Genomic DNA, 23042 nt, shown 5'->3' with positions numbered 1-23042 from the left:
TGTCTAGGCTGGCCACAGACTCCTGGGCTCAAGGAAGTCTCCTGCCTTGGTCCCCCAAAGTGTTGGAATTACAAGCAACAGCCATCATGCCCAACTGAGAATTGATTGTAGTAAAGAAAAATCTAAGCGTTTGTTATATACAAAGGAATATATTGCATTTGCTTGGCAAGGTAGAGGCACAATGTGCTGCATGAAGTAGATGTTCAATAAATACTGATGACAGTGCTAGTAGTAGAAATATATAGAAGAGAAAAAAAAAGCATTGGTAGACATGGCTGGAGCTTACAAAACCACAGGAGGCACAATGGTATTTTGGTAGTGTACTGACAATCTGATACTAGTTTGTCCTGGCAAATCATGCCGTCAAGGAAAAGGATAAGGTCGGGGTCAGACACACGGGTTACGATTGAAATTATGTTAATCCTTATAAGTATAAGTTGGGGAGAAAGCTACCTGATCCTTCTAGCCCTCAGAAAGATAAAGATATAAATTGAAAATGGAATACCAACCTTGCCAGGAGGGTTTCTGAAATCATTTGGGATGATGTCATGTTAAGCGTTTAGCAATCATGGTATATGGCAGGTATATGGCACAATTTGGGATTGTCGTTATTCTTACTGTTGTTATTGTTCGTGGTATTGCTATTAGGCCCCTATATTGGGAAAGGTTGTACACATCAATGGACTTGTGAATGGGCGTGCCCTCACCATGTCTTTTGTCAAAGGATAACAATGTTCCAGAAGAAGGAAATTGGAGAAAATCAAGACCCCACGACTCTCCCGAATCTTCACCTTGCCCACAAGTCTTTAGCTATTTACTGGAACTTTTCCACAGGCACCCAAAGCCAGACTCCAACACCCAAGCTTGGCACTACCAGTCAAATCTAAAACGAGGTCCCTCAGGCTACTACTCTGAGCTGGAATGCGAATCTATGGAGCAAAACCTTGGGATCCCCATCACTCAGGGCCCTGAAAACTGATGCCAGTCCTTCTTTCTTACCATGTGAAATTATATTTCTTGTGTGAGGCCGTTCTTGCATTGCTATAAAGAAAAACCTGAGACTGGGTTATTTATAGGAATAGAGGTTTAATTGGCTTATGGTTCTGCAGGCTGTACAGTACGAATAGTGCCTGCATCTGCTTCTGAGGAGGCCTCAGGAAGCTTTCACTCTTGGCAGAAGGCAAAGCCGGAGCAGGCACTTCATACGGCGAAAGCAAGAGCAAGAGAGAGAGTGGCAGGGGGCGGGTGCCGCACACTTTTAAATGACCAGATCTTGTGACAACTCACTATTGCAAAGACAGCACCAAGTCATGAGGGATCCACCCCTGTGACCCAGACACCTGGCGAGGGGGCAGAGCTCCAGCACTGGGGATTAAAATTCAACATGAGATTAGGGTGGGGACAAATATCCAAATTATACCATTTCTTATCTCTCTGATGTTATTTTTAAGTGTTCTTTCATTAAAATAGCCACAATTGTTTCTTCTTGATTTAGGATTCTTATCTCAGGTGTTGTTGATATCCTGAATCAATGGAAAACAAATAGGCCATGTAATGGCTGAGATTTTTATTTATCTATTTTGCATTTCCAGCTTTGAGAATTCATGTGAGTGGCTCCACCATAGCCATTCTGAAGAGAACTGAGTGCCAGTTCCTGTATGAAGTGAGAGGAGAAACGTACTTAAAGGTAGGGAGTCCACAGACACAATACATGGGAAAAGCCCTCAGACACGCTTGGGCCACCTCCTTTGAGCCTTGGCCAGGAAAGCTGAGGAGCATGCTAATCCTTTTCTGTACTCGTCACAATGAGCACCCTCCATCCTCTGCAAGAGAAATGACCACCAAAAAATGTGAACTCAGAATTTTCCTTTACTCCAAAGAGCCCTTTTGACATTCTGAACTCTGCCACCATTTCCCCTCCCATATCCAGGTTTTGTCTCCAGTTCCTCCTCCAAACACAAGAGCTACAAACTGTCTGGTCCAGGACTTATTTAATTTAAATCAAAACCCTTGTCCCCCCACTGACTTCCCTACTCTTACTACACAACGCTGCTATGATCTGAGGTCACCTCTCTTGCCAGTTGCTTTACTATTCCGAAGCTCTAGAATCACAAGGAGTGAATGACAAGGTGTGGCCCCATTCTCCTCCTCCTCCTCATCTGGAAGTTTGTTAAAATGCAGATGTCTGGACACTCCACCAGGCCTGCTATGCAAGATTCTCTGTGGGTGTAGATCAGGAATCTATATTTTTAACAAGATGATGTGTTTTTTAACAAGATGACCACACTAATATTTGAGAATCACTACTCTAGCGTCTTCATGCAGTTCCTCACATTTAAAACAGCTGCCCTCCAAAGCCATCAGATGTCTTCAGTTGCTTCTCAGGCTGCTTTTCCAAAGTTATTACAATCTTTTCACAACTGGCAAAGCAACTATTAACTGTAAGTTACTTGCCTCCAGTAGCCATAGTGCTTCTGGCCTTTGTATTTTGATTGCACCTTGGAAAAGTCTCCTTTCATGTAAGTGTCCTAACATCATCACACTTGCTTTTTGAGTCCTCCATAGATACATTTTTTACAAAGAACATTTACCCCAAAATAGAACCGGTTTATGGATTACTATGGTCCAAACACAGCCAATGAACCACTATTTTTTTAAATGAGTTTAATAATATATAACAGTTTTATATATATATATATATATATATATATAGCATTCATTTTTAAATTATTTATCTATATTACAGATATATATTATTACACTTTTTTTTTAAATAATAGTTCACTGGCTGTGTTTGGACAATATGTATTTTGTATCTCTTTTTCAAATACCAGCTTTAGCAAAAACAGAGTTTCCAGTATTCCAGTAAATTTCCATACATTCCGTAGCCTCCAGATGGACCCCACAAATGCCACTTAATGAGTTCTTAATTGTGATGTACATGTGTTTGTAATAAGATAGGGAAACTGTAGCAAAAGTTTTGTGACAAAACTTTATTGCAAAAAAGGCTAGAAGGAAATATGGACAATGACAAGCAGTTGGATTTGTTGACGTAGCAGAATTGCAGATGAGTTTTCTTCCTTTTTAAGTTAGAGTTCTTGTGATGTTGCTAGAGTGATATTTTAAAATGTCTTTTGGGGAAAAAAAAGAAAACTCTACTTTAAGAAAAGGATGTCTGCTGAATGAGAAACTTATTTTTAAAAAGGCACTTGGAAATAAAAATCTGTCTAGAGATAATGCAAATCGTAACAGGAATGTGTGATGTGCTTAAATATTGGCACTGATGAGAAATGCGGAAGTGAAACGTGTCACGGAAACAGATCACTATGGGAACAGTGGTCTACAGCTGAACTGACTCATTGGCCTCCGTGGTACCTAACTCTTTTGTCTTACCAGGGAAGAGGAAATGAGACTACCTACTGGCTGACCGGGATGAAGGACCAGAAATTCAACCTGCCAACCCCTCCTACTGTGTAAGCTTCTGGGTGTGGCAGGGACAGGGAGGAAATCAGAGATCTTGGCTTTGTAAGTTACGCTACTTAAAGCCAATTTAAGTTGGCAAGTGCCTTACAAGTGGCATATATTGCATAAGAAGGGACTATACATGAGAAGGTTTAGAAACCTCCCTTCTTAGACTGCAAGAAGGGAATTATCCTGAAAGCCTGCATTTTCCTAAGACCTCAATGACAACAGAAAAGTATTTAGCCTTGGCTTCCCTGTCTGGAACATAGACCTTGCTTCCATGAATCAGATGTGTCGTCTCAGTATAAAACTACCTTTTTTTTTTTTTTTTAAGCTCTGGATCCTTTATCCCAAGAAGGAGCTTCCACCTGGAAAAGAGGAGGAATGAACAGACTATTTAGACCTTGAGGAGATTTTGTTATTTCATTTGTTTCATTTTGTTTACTGGCTCTGTATTCATGATATTTTTAACTGTCAAAATTATGTTTTAAATGTCTTATCTCCATTAAAGTATACTTACAGTTTATGCAGAAAATATACTATATATTAGACAAGAACGAGTTAAAAGTTTCCTGAGTCTGGATATGAGCTTCTACCTATTCTGCCCACCTTCCTAGACTGTACCAGTCATCATTTTGTCCCTGCTGAAAACCTGACTATATTACCCTGCAATAAAGCAATGGCAAAGCTAGCATTGTGTTCCAGGCTCGCTCGGGAGAACAGAAGACACTTTAGAGTTCACCTCATGTCTGTCTGGTTCTCACAGGAGTGGTGCACACTGGGGGCAAAGAGGCTCTCTGCATTCCACTCCTGTCTTCATCTTTCTGTTGAGTTGCCTAATGAAAACAGGACCTGCCTCAGCCCCAAGACTGTGGTTCTGGGTCTTAATATGAAGTCTGTGTTCTCCCTGCGATGAGGAAGACAAAGTTTCAGGGTTAACTGACAGGTTTCAGTTCTCCTAAAGGTGACTTAAGTTGTCATCCAGTTGCCTATCAATACATGTTACTGCAACCATATGGCCATTTCCTTGGCTTTTGCTATGGTTGAGAAACTCTGTCTTGCAGAGGCCTAGATGGCAGACCCAGAGAGATGGCAAGCTTCTAGAAAAGCCAAAACAAGCCAAATCTTCCCTGGGGCATGAGAAACCTAGCTCCTTACTTGGAGTGTCCCAGGTCCATTCTAAACTCGTGGCCCCCTCCACCATTCTAAGCCTTCCCCAAACAAGACTCACACTGTGAAGTATGTGTGGGACCAATGAGTTTTCAGGGTTGTGTGGCAGGGGCCGAGCATCCTCCCTGCTTCTTTTCCCCTTCCTGCAGTGGCATATGTAAACCTAGATCCTCCCAACCATGCCTCCAAATTCCAGCAGCAGATCGTTTCACTTTGAAATTGAAGTCTAATTTCCTAGCAGAGATAATAGTTTTTTAAGCTCATCAAAGGCGGGGATCATTTCGTATTCTTTGGATTTCCTGTGTCTTGTACAGAATAGGCATTCAAAGATTAACTGAGTAACTGAACTGATTATTCTGGAGCTAAGGAATATTCTGTATGAATTGCTGAGAAGTTCTATTTTCTCTTCCCACCCTGTTTGCAGGGAGAATCAACAGCGTTTGCAAGCAGAATTTTCAGACATGATTGCCAACTCTTTACAGAAAAGACAGGCGGCAGGGATAAGAAGCCAAAAACCCAGACGAGTAGCCAGCTATAAAAAAGGCACTCTGGAATACTTGCAACTGAATACCACGGACAAGGAGAGCACCTATTTTTAAACCTAAATGAGGTGTAAGGACTCACGCAAATTAAAATACAGCTGCACGGAGGCAGCGACCTCAAGTGTCCTGAAAGCCTGCATTTTCCTGAGACCTCAATGAAGCAGAAGTGTACTTGGGCTTGGCTGCCTGTCTGGAACATGGACTTTTTGCATGAATCAGATGTGTGTTCTCAGTGAAATACTTACCTTCCACTCTGGAGCCTCATTCCAGCAGTTGTTCCAGGCAGCTTCCACCTGGAAAAGAAAAGAAATGAATAGACTATCTAGAACTTGAGAAGATTTTATTCTTATTTCATTTATTTTTTGTTTGTTTTTATTGTTTTTGTTTACTGGCTCTTTTTCCTTCTGTATTGATAAGATTTTTTAAATTGTCATAATTATATTTTAAATACCTTATCTTCATTAAAGTATATTTAACTCATAATTTTTGCAGAAAATATGCTCTATATTAGGAAAGAATAAAAGCTAAAGGTTTCCCAAGACTGTGTATGCGTTTCTACCCATTTTGCCCATTTTCCTGGAATACATCAGTCCCATCATCTTGCGCTTACTGAAAAACTGACTACATTCACTCACCTTGAAGTATGGCAAAGCTAGCATTGTTACTCAAGGGTGAGAACATTGAAGGTTAGTATCACCTGCTACACGTGAGGGAATTTCTGACCTTTAAACAGAGGTATTCCTTCAGCTTGTCCAATTAACAATGTGGATGGCAGTGATCTAAGTATGGGACCAAGGCAAAAGTTAAGTTCCTGTACCGTATTTTCTAACTATAAAGTATTCCATGTCTCCAAGCCCCTGATCTTTCATCAGTAAATTAGGAATCATAATACCCACTTCATTAGACTGCACCACCCCCAAGCTGGCGTAGCACCACTCACAGATAATTTCCTTAGACCCACACTTTACAAGGTAAAAGGAGAAAATTGGAGATGGAAGTTTGATCTCCCCACCAGTCTGAGAATCTTCACAAGAAGCTCACTCTGGTCCTGTCTCATGAACCACTGTGAGGACCAGGTGGGCTGAAACACCAGGGGTGAACTGGGGACGAAAAGCGGAGGTGCTGATTGCTGAAACTGACATGCAGACCTTGCAGCTGCTCTGCTCCAATCAGCAGAGATGCCACACTGAGAAAACTGGATGATGCAACAGTCTTACTAAAGGCAAAACCCACAGGAAAGCCTGAATCTCTGGTTAGATTTCCCACAAAGCCCAGTGCTAATGTGGAATCTTCTTCTCACTTGGAAACAACTAAAAGGTTTTTCCTTTTAAACAACCTTTAAATTCTAGCACTCTCTTAAGGCTTCCCCAGACCAGGAAGCAACAGCAGACCAGTGACTAAGTTACACTATTAAGCACTAAAGGTCTAACACCACCAAAGAATGACTGTAAAAGCTGGAAGAGGTGACCATCTCCTCAAATGTGCAGCATCAATGTAAAGATACAAGGATTGTGAAAACTCAGGGAAATATGATACCATCAAAAGAAATCAACAAAGCTCCAGTAATAGACCCCAAATAATTGCAACATGTCTGACAGAATTCAGAAAAATCTTCTTAAAGAGTTCAGGGAAGCACAAGAGAGTATAGATTTAAAAGTTAAATGAAATTTGAAAAACAATCCAGGAACAAAATGAGAAAATTGACAAAGGAAAAAAATGTAAAAACACACATAAAAATTGAAATCTTAGACATAAAGGATATAATAGCTAAACTGAAAAAGCTCATTATAAAGCCTCAATAGCATGTTTAATCAGAGGAAATAATCAATACACTTGAAGAGAGGACATATGAAATTACCCATCAGAAAAGAAGAATTAAAAAGGATTATAGGATACCATCAAGCAAACTAACCTTCATATAATAAGAATTCCTGAAGAAGATGAGAAAGAAAAGGGTCATATTTTTAAAATTATAGCTGAAAGATTTTCAAACTGAAGAAAGATGACAGCACTCAGGTACAGGAAGCTCAGAGGTCACCAGTCAAATTCAGAGAGGAATTCCCCAAATCATATCATAATAAAATTATCAAAAATCAAAGATAAAGAAGGAATATTCAAACTAGGAAGAGAAAAAAAAGCACACTCAATAGAGCTCCAATATAGCTTGCAGTAGATCTCTTAGCAGAAACTTTGCAGACTAGGAGAGAGTGAGATATATATTCAAAGTGTTGAGAAAAAGAAACTGTCAGCTAAGAATACTGTACCCAACAAAGCTATCTTTCAAACATGAGGAACAGATAAAGACATTCCCAGACCGGGAGAAAAAAAAAGACCCTGAGGAAATTAATCAACATGAGGTTTTTCATACAAGAAATGCTAATGGGAGTCCAGCAGTCTGAAAGAGAAGAATGTTAACATATAACAAGAAAACATCTGAAGGTATAAAACTCACTGCTAAAAGTAAGAATAGAAATTCAGAATAATACTGTAATTATGGTATATAAACTGATAATATCTTATTTATGAAGACTAAAACTTATTAAAGATAATAATAACTACAACAATTGGTTGAAAGGCAATATGAAGAGATGTAAACTAAAACATCAAAAAGTCAAAACATGGAGGGGGAATGATGTTAAAGTGTAGTGTGTTTTGTTGCTTTGCTAAGTTCTTTTCAGTTTAAAATAACTTATTATAACTATAAAATGTTTTATGTAAGCCTCATAGTAACCACAAAGAAAGAAATCTATAATAGAGCCACTAACAATAAATAGCACAGAATTAAAACATACTACTAGAGAAAATTACTTAACCACAGAGGAAGACAGTATGAGAGGAAGAAAATAAAAAAATTACCAGAAAAATGCAAAAAAAACACTTAAAAGAATGGCAACAGAAAACATGTTCCTATCAATAATAACCTTGAATGTAAATGGATTATATTATCCAATTAAAAGACATAGAGTAGGGCAGGTACGGTGGCCCAACGCCTGTAATCCCAGTACTTTGGGAGGCTGAGGCAGTTGGATCACTTGAGGCCAGGAGTTTGAGACCAGCCTGACCAACACGGTGAAACTCCATCTCTACTAAAAATACAAAAATTAGCCAGCATGGTGTCACACACCTGTAATCCCAGCTATTCAGGTAGCTGAGACACAAAAATCACTTGAACCCAGAAGGTGGAGGTTGCAGTGAGCCGAGATCATGCCACTGCACTCCAGCCTGGGCAACAGAGTGAGACTGTCTCAAAAAAAAAAAAAAAAAAAAACAAGACAGAGTAGCTGAATGAATTTTTTTTAAAGAAAAACGGGACCTAACTACATGCTGTCTATAAGAAACTACACCTCTGGAGATATGTGCAGACTGAAATCAAAGGAATGGGAAAAGATATTCCATGCAAATGGAAATCAAAAAGATCAGGAGTAGCTGTACTTATATCATGTAAAATAGACTCAGGTCAAGAATAGTATAGAAACAATAAAGAAAGCTATTATATAAATATAAAGGTGTCAATACAACAGGGGATGTAGTAATTGTAATATATATGAACCCAATACTAAGGTAAAATGTAAAGCAAATATGAATAGACCTGAAGGGAGAGATTGTCTATAATATAAAAGTAGTAGAGGACTTTAGCACCCCACTTTTAGCAATAGACATATCATCCAGACAGAAAATTAATAAACATGGAGGTTAAACTGTACTTTAGACCAAATGAACCTAACAGACTTTTACAGAAGATTCTACCTAACAACTACAAAATACACATTTTTCTCAAAAGTGCATGGAGCATTTGTCCAGACAGATAATATGTGAGGGCATAAAACAAGTCTTAATAAATTTAAAGGCAAAATTATATTAAGTATCTTTTCTGACCACAATGGAATAAAACTAGAAATCCATGACAGGAGAATTTGACACAGTGGGCATGGGCATGTGAGAAAAAAGAAGAAAGAAAGAAAAAAAAAAAAAACAACCAGGAGCAATGCTGGAAACTCTACAAATACACAGAAATTAAACGACATGCTCCTGAATTACTATTAGGTCAAGGAAAAAATTAAGAAGGAAATTGACATTTTTCTTAAGGCAACTGAAAATGGAAATACAACATACAAAAATCTATGGAACAGAGCAAAAGCAGTTCTAAGAAGGAAGTTTATAGCAATAAACGCCCACATTGAAAAAGTAGAAAAATGGCAAGCAAGATGACTTTGATCTCAAGAACTAGAAAAACAAGAACAAACTTAACCCAAAATTAGTAGAAAAAAGAAGTAATAGAATGGAATTAAATGAAATAGAGATTTTTAAAACAATACAAAAGATCAACAAAGCAAAGAAAATTTTTTTAAATATAAACAAAACAACATGCCTTTAGCTAGACTTACTAAGACTCAAATAAATAAAATCAAAGATGATAAAGGAAACATGACAACTGATACCACAGAAATACAAAGAATCATAACAGACTAGGAACAACTAAATAACAATAGATTAGAAAATCTAGAAGAAATGTATAAATTTCTGAACACATACAACCTTTCAAAATTGAATCATAAACAAATAGAAAACCCGAACAGAACAGTAACAAGATTGATGCAGTAATAAAAACTCTCCCATCAAAGAAAAGTTCGGGACTCAATGGCTTTACTGCTTAATTCTACCAACATTTAAAGAAAAACTAATACCAATTCTACTCAAACTATTTCAAAAAGTTAAGCAGAAGGGAATACTTCCAAACTCATTGTCCAAGGCTAACATTATTCTGATTCCAAAACCAGGCAAGGACTTCAAACCAATACCACTGATTAACATACATGCAAAAACCCTCAACAATATACTAGCAAATAAAATTCAACAGTATATTGAGAAGATGATCATTCACCACATCAAGTGGAATTCATCTCAGGGATGCAAGAATGGTTCAACATACACAAATTAATAAAGATGATACACCAAAGTTTAAAAATGAAGGATAAATACCATAAAATCATTTTCACTGATGCTAAAAAAGCTTTTAATGAAATTCAGCCTGCCTTCATGATAAAAATTCTCAACAAATTGGACATAGAGGAAACATACTTCAACACAATAAAGGCCATAATGACAAACCCACAGCTAACATCATAGTGAACAAAGAAAAGTTGAAAACTTTTTCTGTAAGATTTGAAGGAAGACAAGTATACCCACATTTACCTCATAATTTCAACATAGTATTGAAAGTTCTAGCCACAGCAGTTATGCAAAAGAAAGAAATAGATGGCATCCAAACTGGAAAGAAGGAAGTCAAATTTTCCCTGTTGGTAGACAACATAAGCATATATATAGAAAACCTAAAAGACTCCACCAAAAACTGTTAGAACTAATAAATAAATTTAGAAAAGTTGCAGGATACAAAACCAACATAGAAAAATCAGTAACATTTCTGTATTTCAATAACAAACTAACTGGAAAAAAATCAAGAGAGCAATTCTGCTTACAATAGCTCCAAGAAAAAAAAATACCTAGGAAAAAACTTAATAAAGGAGTTAAATGAGCTCTACAATGAAACCTATAAAACACTGATTGAAGAAATTAAAGAGGACACAAATAAATGGAAAAGATCCCATGTTCATGAATTCAAAGAATTAAAATTTTGAAAATGTTTAAATTACCCAAAACAATGTAAAGATTTAATGCAATTCCCATCAAAATACTAATAGCATTCTTCACAGAAATAGAAAAAGAAAATCCATATGGAAATCCAAAAGACCCCAGAAAGCCAAAGCAATTTTAAACAGAAAGAACAAAGCTGGAGGCATTTCACTACCTGATTTCAAAATGTACTATAAAATTGCAGTAACCAAAACCACAGGGTACTGGTATAAAAACAGACACACAGACCAATAGAATAGAATGGAGAACACAGAAATAAATTCATGTCTTTACATTCAACTGATTTTCAACAAAAACATCATGAACATGCATTGGAGAAAAGATAGTCTCTTCAATAAATGAGGGTAGGAAAACTATATATCCACATGCCAAAGAGTGAAACTAGACCCCATGTCTCACCATAAACAAAAATCAACTCTAAGTTGGTTAAAGACTTAAACATAAAACCCCAAATTATGAAAGTACTAGAAGAAAACATAGGGAAAACACTCCAAGACATTGGCTTAGGCAAAAGTTTTATGGCTAAGACCTCAAAAGCATAGTCAGAAAAACCAAAATAGACAAATGGAACTATATTTAACTAAAAATTTCTGCAAAGTAAACAACCAACAAAGTGAAGAGACAACCTGCTTGAGTGCAACAAAATATTTGCAAACTATTCATCCAACAAATGACTAATATCCAAAATATATAAGTAACCCAAACAACTCAATAGCCAACACACACACACACACACACACACACACACACACACAATCCAAATTAAAATTTCAAAAATAAGCAAAATACCTGAATAGATATTTCTCAAAATAAGATATACCAAAGTTCAAGAGATATATGAAAAAATAAATGTTCAACAGGGAAATGCAAATCAAAACCATGGTAAGATATCACTTCACCCCTACTTATACCTGTAAAGCTATTTAAATTTTTAAAAATTAAAATAAAGATATCACCTTACCCTAGTTAGAATGGCTATTATCAAAAAGACAAAAAATAACAAATGCTGGCAAGGATGTAAAGAATGGAATGCTTGTGCACTGTTGGTGGGAATGAAAATTAATACACCCATTATAAAAAACAGTATGAAGGTTTCTCAAGACATTAAAAATAGATAATAAAAATTACACACAACTAATTTAAAATATCAATATACTTTAACACAGGAGTAAAAAATTTTGCAAACTAACCAACGGGAAAAAGAAGTGCATGAAACAAAACAGAGCTACTAAGAGCTGTGGGAGAATATCAAATGGTCTCACATGTATGTGACTGGAATCCCAGCAGACAAAATAATTCAGAAGAAATATTTGAAAAAATAATACCTAAAGTTACAGTAACCAAAACCACATTACTGGCATAAAAACAGACAGATAGACCAATAGAAGAGAATAGAGAACACAGAAATAAATTCATGCCTTTAGATTCAACTGATTTTCAACAAAAGCACTATAAACATAAATTGGAGAAGGGACAATCTCTTCAATAAATAAGGGTAAGAAAACTATAGATCCACATGCTGAAGAATGGAAGAATTTACCAAATGTAATGACAGCCACCAAATCACAAGTTTAAGAATCTCAGAGAAATCCAGTTAGGATTCCCAAACCCTCATATGGGCATATTATATTTAAACTGCTGAAAACCAAAAATAAAGAAAAAATTGTGAAGATAGCCAAAGGGGAAAAAAAGACATTGCACACAGAAGGACAAATATTAAGAATTACTGCAGACTCATATTCTGAAACTATGCAAGCTAAAAGACAATGGAATGACATGTTCAAAATGCTGAGAGGAAAAAAAAAGAATTTTATACTCAGCACAAAAAAAAAAAAAAACCATATTTCAAAATAAAAAATAAAGATGTTCATGCCCCTAAAATGAATGTGAGGATTTATTGTCAGCAGACAAATTCTATAGTAAATTTTAAATAAGGTTCTTCAGGCAGAAGACATTCAATACCAGATACAGACTTGGATCCATACAAAGAAATGAATGGTACCGGAAATAGAATATACACAGGTAAAATTTCTTATTTTTAATGTTCTAAAACTAGTCATGTATTTACCTTCTTGTTTTTGATTTCCTATTGAATTACACAGATTTAGAAAATTGTAGCTTTATTTTAGTTTCCTTTATGACACTTCACCAAAGGAGACATATAAATGCAAACATATATCTACATATATAAATGTTCAACATCATTAGTCATTAGTAAAGTGTAATTAACACAACAAAAAGATAATACTACAAATGGCTACAACTTAAAGTCTGACAATATGAAGTGCTGATGGGGATGCAGAGCAAGTGGAACTCTCATACATTGTTAACAGGTATTTAAAACAGTAAAGAAACTTTGGAAAATACTTTAGCCCTTTAAAATATGAATTAAATAGACACTTACAATAGGATCTAACAACACCACTCCAACAAATTATGCAAATAAAATGAAAACTATGTTCATATGAATATGTTTCTGAATGTTTATAATAGTATTATTGATAAATTTTAAAAAACATATTTTTCAACAGATATATGAATAAAGTGACTATGGAGTACCCATACAATCATATGCCACAGAGCAGTAAAAAATAAACTATTGTTCATAAAACATCATGAGTGCAATAGGTCAATTAAAAAATTAAGAAAAAAATTTTTAAAAATTTTGAAACAAATAAAAATAGATATTCAACATACCAAAACCAATGGGATGCAGCAAAACCAGTACTAAGAGGACATTTTATAGCAATAAACACCTACATCAAAAAAGTAGATAAAGATCTCCAACAAACAACCTAATGATGCACCTTAAAGAACTATAAAATCAGTAACAACTTAAGCCCAAAACTAGAAGAAGGACAAAAAAATAAAGACTAGAGAAGAAATAAATGAAATTAAGACTAAAATCATGATATCAACAAAATGAAAAGTTGGTTTTTTGAAAACATAAACAAAATTGACAAATGCCTAGCTAAACTAATAAGGAAAAAATATTCAAATAAAAATTTCAAAGATGAAAAAGGAGACATTATAACTGATACCACCAAAAATTCAAAGGACAGTAGATACTATTATGAGCAACTATATGCCAATAAGTTGGAAAATCTAGAAGAAATGGAAAAATCCTAGACTGACACAACCTACCGAGATTGAATCATGAAGAAACAGAAAACCTGAACAGACTAATAATCAGAATGAGATAGAAATAGTAAAAGGTTTCCCATCAAAGAAAAGCCCAAGACCTGATGGCTTTACTGCTAAATTAAACCAAAAATTTAAAGAAGAATTAATATCAATTCTGCTCAAACTTTTGAAAATAATTGATGAGAAGGCATTCTCCCTAACTCATTCTGTGAGGTCAGCACTACCTTGATTCCAAAGCAAAGACACCACCACCACCACAACAACAAAAAGCTATAGGCCAATATCACTAATAAATATAAATGCAATAAACCTCAACAAAATACTGGCAAAATACTGGATTCAACAACATATTAAAAAGATGATTCATCATGATCAAGTGGGAATCATCCCAAGGATGCAAGGATGGTTCAGTATATGCACATTAATAAATGTAACACACCACATTAACAGAATCAAAGACAAAAACCATAAGATTATTTCAATAGATCCAGAAAAAGCATTTGATAAAATTAACCATCCTTTCATGATAAAAACTCTCAGCAAATTAGACATGGAAGGAGCATACCTCAACACAATAAAGGCCATATACGACAAATTCACAGCTAGCATCATACGCAATGGGGGAAACTGGAAAGCTTTTCCTCTAAGATCTGGAACAAGACATAGATGCCTAATTTTATTTAACATAATATTGGAAAGTCTAGCCAAGCAAATAGGCAAGAGAAAGAAAAGAAAGCATCCAAATTGAAAATAAGGAAATCAAATTGTCCCTGCTTCCAAGGGACATAATCTTATATATCCAAAACCCTACAGACACCACCAAAATACTGTTAGAACTAATAAACAAATTTAGTACAGTTGCAGAAAACAAAATAAACATACCAAAATCTGTAGTGTTTCTATATGCCAATAGTAAACAACCTTAAAAAAATCAAGGAAGCAATCTACAGATTTTGTGCAATCCCTATCAAAATACCAATGATATTCTTCATAGAAATAGAAAAAACAATCTTGAAATTTGTACAGAACCACAGAAGACCCCAAATAGCCAAAGCAATTTTAAACAGAAAGAACAAAGCTGGAGGCATCACACTACCTGACTTCAAAATACGCTTCAAAGCTGTAATAATCAAAATAGTATGGTATTAAAATAAAAATAGACACATAGACCAATGGAACAGAATAAAGAATACAGAAAGAAATTCATGCACTTACATCTAACTAATTTTTGGCAAAGACACCAAGAACACACATTGGGGAAAAAGATATTTTCAATAAATGGTGCTGGAACTGAATCTCTATCTCTTAATATATACAAAAACCAACTCAAAATGAATTAACTTAAATGTAAAAACAGAAACTAAAAAACTTCAAGAAGAAAACATAGGAAAAATGACTCAGGACATTGGTCTGGACAAGGATTTTTTGGGAAAGATCTCAAAAGCACAAACAAACCAAAGCAAAGACGGACAAATGAGAGTACATCAAACTAAAAAGCTTCTGCAGAACAAAGGAAACCAATCGATGAAGTGAAGTGATAACCCAGAGAAAGGAGAAAATATGTGCAAATTACCAATCCAACATGGGATTAAGAACCAGAATATATAAGACATTCAAACAATTTAATAGCAAAAATTTATTAATCTAATTTAAAAATAGGCAAAAAGACCTCAATAGACATTTCTTAAAAAACATAAAACATAGAAATGGCCCACGAGTATATAAAAAAAGTTCAATATCATTAATCATCAGATAAATGCAAAGAAAAACTACACTGACATATCATCTCACCCCAGTTGAAATGGCTTTTATTCAAAAGGCAGGCAGTAACAAATGTTAGTGAGGATGTACAGAAAGAGGAACACTTGTACACTGTTGGTGGGAATGCAAATTAGTACAGCCACTATAAAGAACATTATGATGGTTCCTCCAAAAACTAAAAATAGAACTACCATATGACTCAGCAATCCCAATGCTGGGTATATAGGCAAGAGAAAGAAAATCAGGATATTGAAGAGATATTTGTATTCCCATGTCTATTGCAGCACTCTTCACAATAACCAAAATATAGAATCAACTTAAGTGATTACCAATGGATGACTAGCTAAAGAAAATGTGGTCTATATATATAATGAAATCTCATTCAACCATATAAAAGGAAGAAATACTGTCATTTGCTGTAAGATGGATGGAACTGGAGGACATTATGGGTAAATAAAATAAGCCAGGTGCAGAAAGACAAATATTGTGTGTTCTTACTCATGTGTGGGAGTTAAAATAAAAATTGATTTCATGGAGGTAGTAAATATAATGGTGTTTACCTAAGGCTGGAAAGGGTAGTGGAAAAGTGGGGGTGAAGAGGGATTGGTTAATGAATAAAAATATATTTAGATAGAAGGAATAAGATTTAGTGTTTGGCAGCACAATAGAGTGCTCATGGCTAACAATAATTTCTTGTATATTTCAAAGCTAGAAGAGAAGATTTGGGATGTTCCCAACACAAAGAAATGATAAATGTTTGAGGTGATGGGTATCCCAATTACCCATATTTGATTATTACACATTGCTGGCATATATCTAAATATCATATGTAATACATAAACATGTAGAACTATTATGTATCCATAGAAAATAATAAATAACAAAATTAAATGTTAAAAAGCCAACACAGATGATTCCTTAAACACAATTCCCTAAGAGAAACCAGACCCCAAAGACTATATATTGCATGATTTCATTTAAATAACTTTTTGGCAAAGGGAAAATTCTAGAAATGGAAACCAGGTCAGTGATTTATAGGAATTGTGAGCTGGAAGAATTTGATTACAAAAAGATAGAACAAGCCAGTTTCCGTGGCTCACGCCTGTAATCCCAGCACTTTGGGAGGCTGAGGCAAGCAGATTGCTTGAGCTCAGGAGTTCAAGACCAGCCTGGGCAACATGGTGAGACCCCATCTCTACCAAAAATGAGGAAAAAAATAGCCGAGTGTGGTGGTGTGTGCCCATGTTACCAGCTACTTGGGAGGCTGAGGTGGGAGGATCATTTGAGCCTGGAGAGCAGAGATTGTAGCAAGCCAAGATTGTGCCACTGCACCCCAGTCTAGGTGACAGAGAGAACCTGTCTCAAAAAAAAAAAAAAGAAGAAGAAGAAGAAGAAAATGATAGAACAAATGTATTTTGGAGGTAATGTAATTGTCTGGTATGGTACTGTGATGGTAAACACATGACCATGCATCTCTCAAAATTTCAGAACTGTATACCACAAAGGAAAACTTTCACTGTAGGCAATTCTTTATAAAGCAATCAGATGTGGATGGAACCCAATATGGAATGCAGACTGTGAAAAATAAATCTAACTTTATTATACAAAACGGCATACCCTCATTGAAGAGGGTGGTAAAGAAAGGAGCTGACATAAGATACTTTGGGAAACAGCATTTTTAGTGCCTAGTGTAAGGCTAAAAAAGGCACTGTACAAAACATTGTAGTCTAATTGATAAATTTGTTTTTCAGAAGTGTGTAAGTTAGAATTGAAACTACTAAATGTAGACTAGGTTAATTAGATAAATGTATTTTAGATTTGAGCAACAGGTTTCTCATTGTCAGAGAAAAAAGTTATAAATAAACAAAAAGGGAATGCCAGAATTAACCTTGAAGAGCTGGATTGGATCAGTAGTAACATTATGAATCTTGTTGATTTTTAATAGATAGCTAGAGAAATAAATGTATATATGTGTATATACTAACTCACTGAGAAGACCTAGAATTGGTCATACCCCCAACAGCAACAAAGACAACTAGTGTCAAGATTGTGGTTTCTAAATACCATTTTTTTTTCATATAGGGTCTTGCTCTGCCATCCAGGCTATGGAGTGCAGTATTGCAACCATGGTTCACTGTAGCCACAACTTCCCAGGTTCAAGCAATCCTCCTAACTCAGCCTCCCAAGTAGTTGGCATGTGGACCATGCCCAGTTTTGTTATTTACTTTTTGTAGAGATGGGGCCTCACTATTTTGCCCAGGCTGGTCTCAAATTCCTGGCCTCAAGCAATCCTCCTGCCTCAGCCTTCCAAAATGCTGGGATTACAGGCATGAGCCACAATACCCAGCCCCCAGATATCATTCTTAAAAAGAACCAGGACTCCTTAGGGAAGTGATTGATTTCAAGGCTGTGACAGGAAAAATACAAAATAAGACTGGATCATCTCACATTGCCAGAAAGTAATGAGGTGCAAAAAAACAAACAAACAAACAAACAAAACACACACACACACACACACACCAAAAAACAAAAAGTGGAGGCTTGTCAAAATGTCATGGAAGTTCATTTTAAAAAGCTCCCAGTGACCAAAGCTGAAAAAAATAAAATAAAATACAGAATTATAATCTAAAGAATAAAGTAAATATCCATGACTCCATACAGATATAAATAAATGATTAACCATAAATAACTGATGGAGAAGAGAGAACTCCACCTTACCAAAAAACTGTATTAACAAGTAGAAAAATGAAGAAAATTTAAAAATAAATATTAGAACACTACTATAATCATTGCTACTGGCAAGGTCCACCAATTAATGCTAATATTTGTGAGTGAAAGTTTAAGAAGAAAGAGGATATTTGCATAGTTTCAAAGTACCTTCCTTCAAAGATGTATTGTTACACAGAAAACATAGTAATTTAAAGTGGAGAAGCCTTCAGATACCACAGTAACCAGATAATTAAGGTTAATTTCACAAGTAATGACATATTAACATCATGTTATGCACTGGGAGGGTTCTAATACCTCTGTAATATTCTTCCTTAAAATGAATAACCTCGAGAGAAAGAAAGATGGCTGACTAGACATAGCCAGGGGGAGCAGCTGCTACTGAGAGACCAAGACAACTGGTACACTCCTAACAGACCTTCAGAAGAAAAGCACTGAGAGTGGATGGAGGGAAGACACAGAAGCTGGACTGAAGCAGGAAGAATCGGGGAATCCTGCATGGGGCTACCCTGCATTGGGATTTGTTTCTGGCCACCAGTGACTCCAGGGAAATGGATGAGTTGAACCATCAAGGAGCAAGGGTTCTGAACCAGGCTGAGATGGCTGAAATGACAGAAATAGAATTCAGAATACGGGACAGGTGTGGTGGTTCATGCCTGTAATCTCAGCACTATGGGAGTCTGAGGTGGGAGGATCACCTGAGGCCAAGAGTTTGAGACCAGCCTGGCCAACATGGTGAAACCCCAACTCTACTAAAAATACAAAACTTAGCCAGGCATGGTGGTGCACGCCTGTAATCCCAGCTACTCGAGAGGCTGGGGTGGGAGGATCACTTGAACCTGGGAGGCAGAGGTTGCAGTTAGCCAAGATCACGCCACTACACTCCAGCCTGGGCAATAGAGTGAGACTCTCCTTCAAAAAAAAAAAAATCAGAAAATGGAGAGCAATGAAGATCATTGAGATGCAGGAGTACATTGAAACCCAATCCAAGGAAGCTAAGAATCACAATAAAATGATTCAGGAACTGACAGATAAAATAGCCAGTATAGGAAAGACCGTAACTGACCACATAGAGCTGAAAAACACACTATAAGAATTTAATAATGTAATCACAAGTATTAATATTAGAATAGACCAAGCAGAGGAAAGAATCTCAGAGCTGGAAGACTGGCTTTCTGATATAAGACAGTAACACAAGAATAGAGAAAAAAGATGAAAAGGAATGAACCAAATCTCTGAGAAATATGGGATAATATAAAGAGACCATATCTATGATTCACTGATGCCCCTGAAAGAGATTAGGACAGTGTAAGCAATTTGGGAAACATATTTTAGGATACCATCCATGAGAATTTCCCCAACCTAGCTAGAGAGGCCGACCCTCAAATTCAGGAAATGCAGACAACCCCAATAAGATACTTTACAAGAAGATCATCCCCAAGAAACAATCATCAGATTCTCCAAGGTTGAAATAAAAGAAACAATGTTAAAGGCAGCTAGAAATATTATGTCACCTATAAAGGGAAGCCCATCAGACAAATAATGGACCTCTCAGAAGAAACTCTATAAGCCAGAAGAGTTTGGGGGCCAATATTCAACATTCTTAAAGAAAAAATTCCAACCCAGGATTTCATATCTGGCCAAACTAAGCTTCAAAACCAAAGGAGAAATAAGATCCTTTTTAGACAAGCAGATGCTCAGGGAATTCATTACTACTAGACCTGCCTTACAAGAGCTCCTGAAGGAAGCACTAAATAAGAAAAGATTGCTACCAGCCACTATGAAAACACAATGAAGTACACAGACCAGTGACACTAGAAAGCAATCACATAAACAAGTCTGCATAATAACTGGCTAACATCATGATGACAGGATCAAATCCACACATATCAATACTAACTTTGAATGTAAATGGACTAAATGCTCCCAATCAAAAGACGCAGAGTGGCAATCTGGATAAAGAACCAAGACCCATTGGTATGTGGCTTTCAAGAGATCCATTTCACATGCAGTGACACCCACAGGCTCAAAATACAGGAATGTAGAAATATCTACTAAGCAAATGGAAAACAGAATAAAGCAGAGGTTACAATCCTAATTTCAGACAAAACAGACTTTAAATCAATAAAGATAAAAAAAGACAATGATGGGCATTAAATAATGGGAAAGGGTTCAATTCAACAAGACGACCTACTTATCCTAAATATATATGCACTCAACACAGGAGCACCCAGATTCATAAAGCAAGTTCTTAGAGTCTTTCAAAGAGACATAGACTCCCACACGATAATATCTGGAGACTTCAACACCCACTGAGTATTAGACAGATCACCTAGGCAGAAAATTAACAAAGACATCTAGGACCTGAACTCAGCACTGGACCTGATAGACATCTGCAGAAATCTCCACCCAAAAGCAACAGAATATGCATTCTTCACATTGCCACATGACACTTACTCTAAAATTGATCACATTACTGAACACAAAATACTCCTCTGCAAATGTAAAAGAATTGAAATCATAACAACCAGTCTTTCAGACCACAGCACAATCATATTAGAAATCAAGGCTAGGAAATCTGCTCAAAACCATACAATTACCTGGAAGTTGAACAATCTGCTCCTGAATGACTTTTGGGTAAATAATGAAACTGAGGCAGAAAATAAGACGTTCTTTGAAACTAATGAGAACAAAGATCCAACATACCAGAATCTCTGGAACACAGCTAAGGGAGTGTTAAGAGAGAAATTTCCAACACTAAATGCCCACATCAATAAGTTAGAAAGAACTTAATTTAACAACCTAGCATCATAACTAAAAGAACTAAAGAACCAAGAGAAAACCAACCCCAAAGCTAGAAGACAAGAAATAACTAAACTCAGAGCTGAACTGAAGGAGATTGAGACATGAGAAAACACTCAAAAGATCAGCAAATCCAAGAAGTGGTTTTCTGGAAAAATTTATGAACTAGATAGACCACTAGCTAGAGTAATAAAGAATAAAAGAGAGAAGATCCAAAGAAACACAATTAGAAATGTTAAAGGGGATATTGCCACTGACTCTACAGAAATACAAATAACCATCAAATAACATTACAAACACTTCTATGCACATAAACAAGGAAATATAAAAGAAATGAACAAATTCCTGGATGCATACACCCTCCCAAGACTGAGCCAGAAGAAACTAAATCCCTGAACAGGCCAATAATATGCTCCAAAACTGAATCAGTAATAAATAGCTTACCAAAAAAAAAAAAAAAAAAGCTCAGGACCAGACATATTCAAGCCAAATTCTACCAAATGTACAAAGAAGAGTTGGTACTATTTCTACTGAAACTATTCCAAAAAACTTAGGAGGAGGGACTCCTCCCTAACTGATTCTATGAGGCCAGCATCATCCTGATGCCAAAACCTGGCAAAGACACAACAACAACAAAAAAAAGGAAACTTCAGGCCAATCCTTTCATGAACATTGATGCAAAAATACTCTAACAAAACACTGGCAAACCAAATCCAGCAGCACATCAAAAAGCTCATCAACCATAATCAAGTAGGCTTTATCCCTGGGATGCAAGTTTGGATCAACATACACAAATCAATAAATGTGATTCATCACATGACCAGAACTAAAGACTGATTATCTCAATAGATGCAAAAAAGGCTTTCAATAAAATCAAACATCACTTCATGTAGAAAACTCTCAATAAACTAGGTATTGAAGGAACATGCCTCAAAATAATAAGAGCCATCTATGACAAACCCACAGCCAACATCATACTGAATGGACAAAAGCTGGAAGCATTCCCTTTGAAAACTGGCACAAGACAAGGATGCCCTCTCTCATCACTCCCATTTAACATCATATTGGAAGTCCTGGCCAGAGCAATCAGGCAAGAGAAAGAAACAAATAAAGTGCATCCAAATAGGACAAGAGGAAGTCAAACTATCCCTGTTTGTAGACAATATGATCCTATATCTTAAAAAAAAAAACCCATAATCTCAACTTTAAAGCTCCTTAAACTTATAAAAAAACTTCAGCAAAGCCTCAGGATACAAAACAAATGTACAAAATCACTAGCATTCCTATACACCAAAAACAGTCAAGCTGACAGTCAAATCAGAAATGCAATCCTATTCGCAATTGCCACAAAAAGAATACAATACCGAGGAATACAGCTACCCAGGGAGGTGAAAGAGCTCCGCAAGGAGTACTACAAAACACTGCTCAAAGTAACCAGAGATGGCCGGGCGTGGTGACTCACACCTGTAATCCCAGCACTTTAGGAGATCAAGGCAGGTGAATTACTGGAGGTCAGGAGTTTGAGACCAGCCTGGTCAACATGGCAAAACCCCGTCTCTACTAAAAATACAAAAATTAGCTGTGCATGGTGGCACGTGCCTGTAACCCCAGCTACTTGTGAGGCTGAGGCATGAAAATTGCTTGAACCTGGGAGGCGGAGGTTGCAGTGAGCCAAGATCTCTCGACTGCACTCCAGGCTGGGTGACAGAGTGAAACTGTGTCAAAAAGAAAGAAAGAAAGAGAGAGAGAAAGAGAGAGAGAAAGAGAGAGAGACAGAGAAAG

At 36.3% G+C, this 23042-nt stretch overlaps 1 protein-coding gene across 1 annotated transcript in view; it reads left to right on the top strand.

Moving 5' to 3' along the window:
- GUCY2C (guanylate cyclase 2C) overlaps positions 1 to 5713 on the top strand; it is an 81709-nt gene extending 75996 nt beyond the window's left edge. The window contains exons 25-27 of the mRNA XM_001089601.5: positions 1593 to 1687; positions 3397 to 3473; positions 5057 to 5713. Coding sequence (XP_001089601.1) covers positions 1593 to 1687; positions 3397 to 3473; positions 5057 to 5231 — 347 coding nt within the window. The 3' untranslated portion in view covers positions 5232 to 5713. The remainder of the gene's footprint in view (positions 1 to 1592; positions 1688 to 3396; positions 3474 to 5056) is intronic.
- The last annotated feature ends 17329 nt before the right edge of the window (positions 5714 to 23042 follow it).

The sequence above is a fragment of the Macaca mulatta genome, chromosome 11 (assembly GCF_049350105.2).
Source record: "Macaca mulatta isolate MMU2019108-1 chromosome 11, T2T-MMU8v2.0, whole genome shotgun sequence".
In the NCBI taxonomy this organism is placed as follows: domain Eukaryota; kingdom Metazoa; phylum Chordata; class Mammalia; order Primates; family Cercopithecidae; genus Macaca; species Macaca mulatta.
This window is presented reverse-complemented; position numbering and strand designations above follow the sequence as displayed.